Raw genomic sequence first — 10579 nt, forward strand, 5'->3', positions numbered from 1 at the left:
AGATAAAAGGTGTATTTGTGTGTAAATTAGATGAGAAAAAAATCGCTGTATTATACAAACTTAAAAAAATTTATTTAATAAGTAAATAAAAAATTTAGTTAATAAAAAATAAAAAATTTATTTAATAAATAAATAGAAAATTTAGTTAATAAATAAATAAAATTTATATTAACCAATTTAGAAACAATCAATACAATAAACAAAATAAACAATATTAAATTTTGCATATTTATTTAGCTACACAAAACTTTGTGTACAGCACACGTACGCAAAGTATGTATACATATGTATATGATATATATACAACATATATATATATACAACATATATATATATTAAAGATTATATATTGTTAAATATTATATAATAACAATTAAATAATAATATAATAATAATTATAAATATATTATAAATATTATATTATATATTTATAATATTATATTTATTATAATATATTATATAAATATAATAATAAATAATATATTGTTAAATATTATTTGAAACAATTATTCAGTATTAGATAAAAATTGTTAATAAATTCGAGACAAGACAATAAAAGACAAGATTTTTGCTACCAAGATTCACTCAAGACCGGGACAAGATTTAAATTCGCAAAAATTTTCAATACCGATACAATATTTTTACGAATATTGTCTTGTCTTGAATCTCGTGCAACCTTATTTTTTACACCGAGCCATTTGTCTATTATAGATCCACGTTTGTGTATATATTATCGTTTTTATATATTATCGTAAAATTGTTAATCGATAGATTAAAACTTATCGGGATTGAATCTCTCGTCGCTTTTGCACGCGCGGAAAAAGTTTTCGCCCTCGGTTTTTATTCGTCAATTTGCATAATTCACTCGCAACGGCTAACCCCATTTTCCTTTCGATCGATCTACGAATATCCGGGAAATTTTTAGACTGAAAGCGCCGATCGGATGCCCGAACTGCAGCTGCGTCGCTTTCTGCGGGACAAAATGCAGGGACATCGCGATGGCGACGTATCACAAGTACGAGTGCAAGATACTTGCATTGTTGATAGGTGAGGATAATAAAAGAGAGTCTCTCCTTATGCAGTATCGTTATAAAGTATTATAGATATTCGATAACGTTTTCCCTGGTGAACATTGCAATGTTTCTCGTTCAAATTCAAAACAATCTTTTCTTTATTAAAATTTAATTAGGACATAACTTTTTGCGATATTTGATATCTCTAGATTATTTAGTGACTATAATATATTTTCAATAAAAATGTTTTGCAAAAGTAAAGTCCAAGTAAAGTCAAAAATTTATTGAAAATCTTCTTCAATTTTAACGTTACGTAATTAAACAATTATTGATATCTCAATTAATATCTCATAATTTTTATGAGATCATTTCAATTAAACAAAAAATATGCATTACGTGTATCAAATTTGCTCCATACAATTAACTAATAAATAGTAATTAATAAAACTGGCGATGGTAATAATAATTTATATGTGAAATAATGTGTTCTATTGTATTCCTCGAGAAAAAGAGAGGCATTCATCACCGCAAATGAAAGGTCCATTTTATACGCGCAACTTGGCATATCTTGAGCGTCATAACCGAGATTCTTACAGAGTAATTACGAGTGGCTTTTGAATTCCCTCCTTCAGGCTCCGGCATGAGCGTACTCAGCACGGTGGCCTTTCGGATGGTGACGCAGGAGGGCCCGCGAAAGTGTTTGAAGATCTACGAGGAGTTAAAGAAGAGCGGCGGCGAAAAGATCGCGACGTCTTTGACGACGCCTACAACGACGACGATACCGGATATGCGCGTTGCGAAATCGTCGGCAAATAGCCGGTCGGCGAGGAGAAGGATCAGACGGAGGAAGCTGCAAGAATCCAGACGAGGCGAAATTGAAGAGATGAGAAGGGGAGAGGGGCAGGACACAAAGGAGTCCCGCGAGAGCGGGAACGACGACGACGACGACGACCATGACAATGTCGACATGGCAGCGTACAATCTGGTGACGCACGCGAACAAGCGAACGGGGAGAGACTTCCTAGAGAGATCGCTGATGGCGGCCTTTCTGCTCAGATGCCTGCAGAGAGTCGGCTTCTTCGCGCATCCCACGCCGGACGACGGTACTTATCATCGGTTTTACCCTCACAAAGGATCTCCCCTCTTTCCCTCCTCCCCTCGCGGTCTATATTTAATTTGGATATAATAAGGAAAAAATGTGCTCGCTCGCGCGGAGGATCAACTTTCGATTCAGCAAATTCTTCTTCACCCATACAGCACTGAAGCTTGCAACAACATTGCTGCAACATTGTAATATTGCATATTGCAGTTTAATGTTGCAGAAATATTGCAAAGACATTATTTTACAATATAACTTTAGCAATGTTACAGCAATATTCCGAAAATATTACAAAAAAAGTATTCAATAATCGCTAGTTCATTCGTTTACCACTATGCGGCGCATGTTGCGCTATCTATTCCGCATTTAATTTTTAGTCATGATGATTGTATAAAGTTTACAAAGAGCGGCTAGTAAGATTAAAAAGATATAATAACTATTTTAATTTAAGTCGTATAATATGATTCCAATACAGGGGCTCAGACATTGGATTAAGAATTCTTTTAATAGTTTCCATTCTTATATAAAATCAAAAATTTGATAATAATTTTCTAATATGCAAAAGATACTTCAGATTTTAATAAATAAATTTTGAGATTATATAAAGACAAGAGAGATGTGAACAAACTCGTTGTATGCGTAAATTCACCATAATCTTTTTGCATCCGGATATCTAAATATTTCGGATACAAAGAAATTGTGAATTTACACAATTGCAAATTGAGTTTTTTCTTATTTCTCTTAGATATTCTCTGTCACTGAAGGAAATCGAATGTGTACTGAAAAATTTACATTTTATAATTTCGTTATTATTATAATACAGAAAATCTATATACACGCTAGATCCTGACTCTTATAGGCCTAATTTCTTATTATTTTTTTCATATGTTAAGGATATTATATCGATACATAAAGCATTATTGCATATATATTATATTGCTATGTTGCTGCAATATATAATTATATTGCAATATTTCTGTAGGCGGACATTTTATTATTGCTGCAATATCATAACAACGTTGCAGCAACATTTCCCAATATTTCTGCAATCTTGCAATCTTGCAGAAAAATGTTGCTGCAATGTTATTGCAATCTTGCGGTGCTGTATGGGCACTCGCGTGCCGTGATTTTAACAACGCTCAGCGAAAAGAGTCGCGCAAAGTTTTTGCCGAGAGGCCGAGAACGGCGGAAAATGGGGTTGGAAGGGAGGGGGAGGAATGCGTAGGAAACGCGGGGGAGGAAGGGGATGGGATAACTACACTAATATCGGAAACTTTGGCGAGTTCGCAGAGGTCCCGGGCGCCGAGGAGATCATCGTGGCCGCCCTGCTGTTGAGGAACCTGCAGCTGCTTCAATTCAACGCCCACGAGTTCTTCGAGACGCGTTTAAGCGCGGGGCATCGATTCCGCGGCAGCCGTCCGGTCTATCTCGGGGTGGCGATTTATCCCACGGTCGCCCGTTTCAATCACGATTGCTATCCCGCGGTGACGAGGTAGGAAGAAAAATGTGCTAAATCGAAAAAAATTTTCTTTTCATTAAAAAAAAATTATTTATTTAAATAATTTAACATTCACTTAAAATAATTTTTACACTCGCAAAGAAATTAATTATTTCGATTGAGTAGCAAATATATCTGAATTAGTAAAATATAAAAAGGTAAAAGCAAAGTTCTTTTTATTTTTGCTTTTATCCGCAAACAAAACAAAAAGAATTTGTTTTTTTTATCTTTATAATAATAAATTATTTCCTTTAAGAAAACATCTTTTAATTTTTGGCTGCTTGTCTCAAAAACACAGACTTTCTTCATTTTAATACATAATTTTTTATCTTGAAATAAAGATTTTTTTATATTAAAATTTTAAATAATTTATTTTAAAAATGATATTTTTTATAACATACAAATAATAATTTATTTAATACAACAAAACGAAGTAGACATTTATTTAAATAAAGAAAAGAAAAATCAAAATTAACAAAATGTATTTATTTGATTGAAAAAAAAAATTTATTTTTAGTGCAGAGATATAACTTTCAAATATAAAAATAAGAAATCTTTAACGTGAAATTGTTACGAGAATAATTTATCATTATTTTTGCGAAATAAAAGATATCTCTGTAAAAACGTTCCTCTTTATGCGTATATATAAAATCTTTCAATACAATTTTTCTCGTATACACAGCACACAAGTTTACGAAACGCACGCGGTTCTCGTCGAACTTTGCGCTCTGGCAAGCGTGCGTGACTCGTCTTCATTTGCATATTAACAACGCGGTCGTGTAAAAGAGTAGACCGCCACGATAAATGGGGAGCTAATTAGTATAACCAGACGGTATACAATCGCCTGTGTCATCGCGCGAATTATTAATCGACCGCTCGTAGTCTGTTAAACGAACTTCTTCCGGAGTCCTTCAACAACTTCGCGCGCTTTGTTAACAGAAAACCTTTATCCCTCGTCTAGATAAATCTTTTAACTTTCGCCGAGTTTATATCTCTTCCCCTGAGCGCTTGAAGAAAATCGATAAGATTTTAGATGAAATGATCTGCGTGTGCGAGTTAAAAACTTGTCAAATAACTTTTGTAATTACAAATGATTATATATTCGTTGGAATAACAGAATCTTCAATTTGTATTTGATTAAGTCAATATAAAGAACGTGTAATTGGAGTTAAGATATTAATATCCTCTTTCACAGAATTTTGTGTATTTACAAAATAACAATCGCGACATTTCTACCGACATATCTATTAACTCTAATTAAGTACGTGGATTCGCGTGTATTTCGGGCAGCACTAAAGCGCGTTCGTGATGATTTCGTGGATCGCGGCCATTATACGCGAAATTACACCAGCGCGCTCATTATTCGGCAAATGTCACAAACTCGTCTGCGTTACTCGGTGCAGGCGAAATTGTTCACGTTATTAACGTCGCCGGTGCCATTGTGATGATTACGATTATTATTTCATGGCGAAGTAATTGCGTCGCCCCCGACCTTTTTCGATTTATTAAGCTTCGTACTTGATAATAACTTTCCCCTTTCAGATAATGGATGAATATAAGGACTTTTAATACGATATTTGAACACGTGTGTGTCAAATATTTAACTGGGAAAAGTATTTAAGTAATGGAAAAATAAAATAAAATTTCAACAAATTTAAGAATAAAATTAAAAATTAAAATTCGAGAATAAAAATGAAAAAAATTTTTTTTTTAAATCGAATAAATATTACATTTTATTAATTTTGATTTTTTTTTTTTTTTTACTTAGACAAATATATACTTTGTTTGGAAAAATGTTTTGTTGCATTAAATAAATTCTTATTTGCATGTAATGAAAAATATCATTTTTTTTTAATAATATACTTAAAATTTTTATATAAAAAGATATTTATTTGAAAATAAGAAATTAATTATTAAGATAAAGAAAAATTGTATTTTTGAAACAAGCAGACAAAAATTAGAAAATGCTTTTTTAAAGAAAGTAATTTAGTATAATAAAGATAAAAGACAAACTCTTTTTTTATTTCCAAATAAAAGGATACTTTACTTTTATTTTACATTTTACTAATTCAAATATATTCGCTGCTCGATCGAAATAACTAATTCTTTCTTCCAAGTATTTAAATAAATAATATTTTTAAATCAAAAAGATTTTTTTTTTTTTTGATAAAACGAGTTAGTTCGTAATTACCTTGATGTATAGTTACTAAGGTAAGACTCGGCAGTATTAATTTATATTACCATATTAACGTGCATTAATTAACGAGAGAGGATTGTCAGGATATCCTCTTTTTGCCGGATCGCAGATACTTCGTCGGCCGGCACATCGTAATAAGGGCAGTTCGCGGTTTACGGCCCGGCGACGTTATTGCCGAAAACTACGGACCGATATTCACGAAAAGGACGTTCGCCGAGCGTCAAAGGACACTGGCGGGAAGGTATTGGTTCCGATGCACATGCAGGGCCTGCCAAGAGGACTGGCCGCACTTTGAGAATCTGACGAACGATTCCGTCAGATTGAGGTAAGTCCGTTTAAATTCTCCGACATCAAGTTCACACATTAACGGAGTGATATCATTTAATTAAATGAAAGATCTTATCGATACCTCCTTCCCCATCTATTCCAAATTTCTAGCTAGTTGTACGCGTATCTTTAGTACGGATTAACAAAGTAATATCGATCGAGAATAAAACAGAATAATTTATTAGCGACGTCTTTAACGCTCTGTGTATATTGCGGCTTTTAATTAACACGGCCAGCATTAATTCCTTCGCGTTGTCTATACAAGAATCTTCTAAATAAAGTATATTCTAAATAAAAATAAAATAAAAATAAATAATATATAAAAATAAAATAAAATATATATAATATAAATAAAATAAAAATTAAGAAACGTCAAAATATTACGGTAACGAATAAAAGCATGGGAATGTCACATAACAAGAATAATAAGCAATCGAAAGAGAGAGAGAGAGAGAGAGAGTAAACAGATGTTTGTCGAGATCGTTAAAAACCGCAAGTACTGACGAGGCGAGCGTCTCAAAGAGACGAAACGTCAGTGCCATGAGGATGCCCCTGTCGTCAAAGGTACTTTTGTGTTCGTTGGTCGTAAGATTCTTGTAGCAACTCCAACGACACGACCAGGTGCTTTTATCAGTTTCGCGATAATTTTCTGATAGTAGAACTACCCGCTACGTTTAATGTCTTTTACGTCGACGACAACGAACGCGTGTCTGTATACGTGCGTCGACGGCATTTTCTCCTTCACAGAAATAAACTACGAAGCTCTCTTTGAGAACACAGAACAAGAGTTCAATTATAAGTAATTATTTCGCTATCACGCTAACACAATATTCTTTTAATCGCATGTTTTCACTCTAATGTTCCAGCGTGTTTTTTTTTTTTTTTTTTTTTTTTTTTTTTTTTTTTTTGGACGATTTAAATACTCATTATGATGTTTTTTTCGCGTCTTTCTGATTTGACCCTTGACTATATTTTATATTCGAAATATTAGCCAATTGAATAACAAAAAAATTGCATTCTTTAATTAATTTTAATTTAATTAATTTCGTAATTTTATTTTATTTTAACTTGGTTTAATTAGAAAGATATATTTACAGAAATTGAAAAGTTGTGCAACAACTCTTTTGACGATCTTTCGTACGAAAAAAATTAGAACGAAGAATCTGAAAAGGAATCTTAAAGGAATTTTTGACAGCATTTGGGACATCCTACGCAAGAGTTATAATGCAAATCTTCGACGTGAGAGAAAATATTCTTTCGAGCGTTTTTTCCTCCCCCAGATGTCCTACGGAAGGATGCAGCGGACTGCATTCGCGAGCGCAGCAACGGCCGGATAAGCCGATAAAATGTCCGGGTTGTCAGAAGAAGATCTGCTTGGAGAATCGGCTCGCGTGTCTGCAAGAGTGCGAGACGCTCTATGCCCGCGGACTGGCTAGTATGGAGGATGAAAGGGTCGATGAGGCGATCCGGACGCTGTGCGATGCTTTGAAGAGATTTCATCGAATCGCCTGTCCACCGCATCGGGACACCCACCTGGCCGAAATTGCCTTAAGCTCCTGTCTGATCGATTACGGGAATACTTGGAGACCGGCCGTTCTTTGAACGCGCAAGGAAGGAGAAGAAGAAATCTGGCTGTGTCGGAATCTCGCCGGGTGAACATGTCCTTCGAATAAAAGACGAGGGTGTTTGTGACCTTTTAACGTAGACACCCTGTGGATCCGGCCAATTTATTCGATGCACATATTGTGATATTTTAAAACGTAGGAGAAAGTAGGATAAAATCGGCTACCCCTTTGGATTTATCTTCCTACAAAAAAATCTGAGAGTAAAAAAAAATTTGCCGACCGTTAGTAGTCTTTAGTGAACCTTAAACTATGAGAAAATAAAGTTAATTGCTGAAAAAAAAAAATGCTTTTTTTTTTTAGTGATTTCTTTTTCTGAACGTTAGTTTCCGTTTTCAACTGCTTTTTGTAGAGACACAAAGTCAGGATAATAGTTCCCCCTCTTTTCATTATATGACATGTGTAAGTATCCGGTTTTGCCCCACAACAAGGAAAGTAACAAATACGGTGGTTGTATATCTCGGCGTATAAAATGCCGATCAAAACTAATATGATATACTCTCTAATATGTACAGAATGCAATGCCACATTTACCGAAACATATGCTCTATATAGAAAAAGTGCACGACGTTTCGATTCTTGCCTCGATATCGATCTTTGGGGGGTTAAAAACTTTGAACTTTTATTAAAAAAGAAATATCATGTGCATAGGGGCTCGGTTTGTTTTAAAATAATGATGGTGTCAATCTACAACTAATAACACAAATTAGCCATAGATAGCAGCCATTATTACGAAAAAACAGGGATGGTACCCGGTTTGATCCGCTTACCCGGTTTTACCCAACTTTCCCCTATATACTCTCGGCCAATATTCTAAATCATTTTTAATTCGAAAATTTATAAAATTTAAGGAACAAAGTCAATTTTTCTTCTAATAATTAATTAAAAATTAATTATTCTATTCTATTATTTTATTATTTTATACTAATTCTTTTATTTTAATTAATTAATAATTAAAAATTAATCTTTCTTTTAATAATTTATATATTAATTATTTATATGTTTATACTAAATTATTTTTAAGATGAAAATTTATAAAATTTAAGGAAATTTAAAATTAATTTTTCTACTAATAATTAATTAAAAATTAATTATTCTATTATTTTATTTTATATACTAATTCTTTTATTTTAATTAATTAATAATTAATTAAAAATTAATCTTTCTTTTAATATATTATATGATGATTCAATTTTGCTGATTCGCTTTAGAAAGTTGAAATAATGATACTTTACTGAAAATATCAAAATTAATAAAATTTAACAGTATTTTATTTTTTTCAAACTAACTAATCAAGGACAGCTATACATATATTTAATATTTGATTCTTGGTCGGTCTTTTTTTCAAATTGCGACCATTCGGATCAGACTTGGAACGAGAGGAACGTTATCCTTATTGCCTTTATAAAATAGCTCGATCCCAAGTAACGCAAGAAAAATCCCCGCAAATAGAATAAAAAAGATTTCGCCCGTCGCTCGAACGACATCACGTCGCGCTCATGACACGTCGTATAATTTACACGCGTTAATATTAATACTCGCGTGCACATACATACATTGTCCGTCCTATCTTTGGCCGCTTTTATCCCTGGCTAACATCGAGAAACAAAATAGCGATAAATGATATTGCGAGCACGAATCAACCGTGCGGCGAGTTAGGTATCGATATTGGAAAATTAGAGGCCGAGGCGTCGACCTGAAAGTCAACTTTTTTAATTTTGCCTGCACACAGAACGCGGGCAATCAATCGGTTCATCCGAGATCTTTCTTGATTGCCTTCACTGTGTGTATATATATATATGTATGTGTGCACGATGTATCGTATCTCTATCTGTGAAAACATACGGTCGGGAGTTTCTTATAAGTCGTACACGTTTTTCTCCGACATTCTCGTTCGCAAAAAGCATGAAATTCTGCCAATCGTAACATTCGTTTAGATATCTCGTCACACCATTTAAACAATTGTGTATATGTGTAAAAAAAAATGTAATGGATTAAATAAAACGCGTCGAGTTTATTGTGAAAATAAATAATAGCTTGCCTCTTTGAGATGAAAGAAATAAAATAATGGTTTTTCCCACCTTTTGAGATACATAGACGACGTTTTCGCGTGATATATGTATTTGTATATTTATCATAGCATGTGGCAAAAATGCATACAAACTGCCGGATTTATATAGTGGTTGCGTGCTCACGTATTGTATAATATATATTCGGATTAAGGGGTTTCAAATCCGACACAACCCGTTAGCCTCTTTCAACGTTTGAGACTGAAGAGAAATGCGCGTGACAATTGTGGCGGCCACCTTATAGCGACACGTCAAGCCGTGCTATTTCCGAGAGTGCACTCGAAATATTCTAAATGCAATAGCGATTTTCAATTTTGGAATTATTTTTGCATTCACACACATATATAAATATATAAAATCTTATATTGAGAATATCTATTCTTTCTTCAAATATATGATTCGAGACGCTATTGATATTTAATTTTACTGCAATTATATATCCGACATTTTTATTTTTTTAATGATTATCCACCGATAATTCGATTAGATTAATATGTATTTTTAAAACGAATTATACTTTTCGTATAAAAATAGCAACACTCGGAAATGTAGCCTGTTAATTTTTCGATAATTACAGGAGATAAATATATTTTTTTTAATTTATAAAATTTGGATTATGTAGCATCGTTAAGGATATACGTGTCATATGTCAAAACATTGAAAATTTTGTAGATTTTCTATTATTTCTTTTGAGTATCTGTGCAAAATCTGAGCACAATTCTCTTAACAGTACTCTGCGTTGATACCACTGCTT

At 33.1% G+C, this 10579-nt stretch overlaps 1 protein-coding gene across 1 annotated transcript; it reads left to right on the forward strand.

Moving 5' to 3' along the window:
- Positions 1 to 916: 916 nt before the first annotated feature.
- LOC138934138 (uncharacterized) lies at positions 917 to 8605 on the forward strand. The gene is made up of 5 exons (XM_070297578.1): positions 917 to 1047; positions 1646 to 2116; positions 3403 to 3604; positions 5917 to 6132; positions 7415 to 8605. Exons 1-5 carry the CDS (start codon positions 999 to 1001, stop codon positions 7734 to 7736), a joined length of 1260 nt encoding a protein of 419 aa, XP_070153679.1. The 5' UTR covers positions 917 to 998; the 3' UTR covers positions 7737 to 8605.
- The last annotated feature ends 1974 nt before the right edge of the window (positions 8606 to 10579 follow it).

Source organism: Polyergus mexicanus, unplaced genomic scaffold (genome assembly GCF_030449975.1).
Source record: "Polyergus mexicanus isolate NDT 795.1 unplaced genomic scaffold, iyPolMexi1.0 SCAF_6, whole genome shotgun sequence".
Lineage (NCBI taxonomy): Eukaryota > Metazoa > Arthropoda > Insecta > Hymenoptera > Formicidae > Polyergus > Polyergus mexicanus.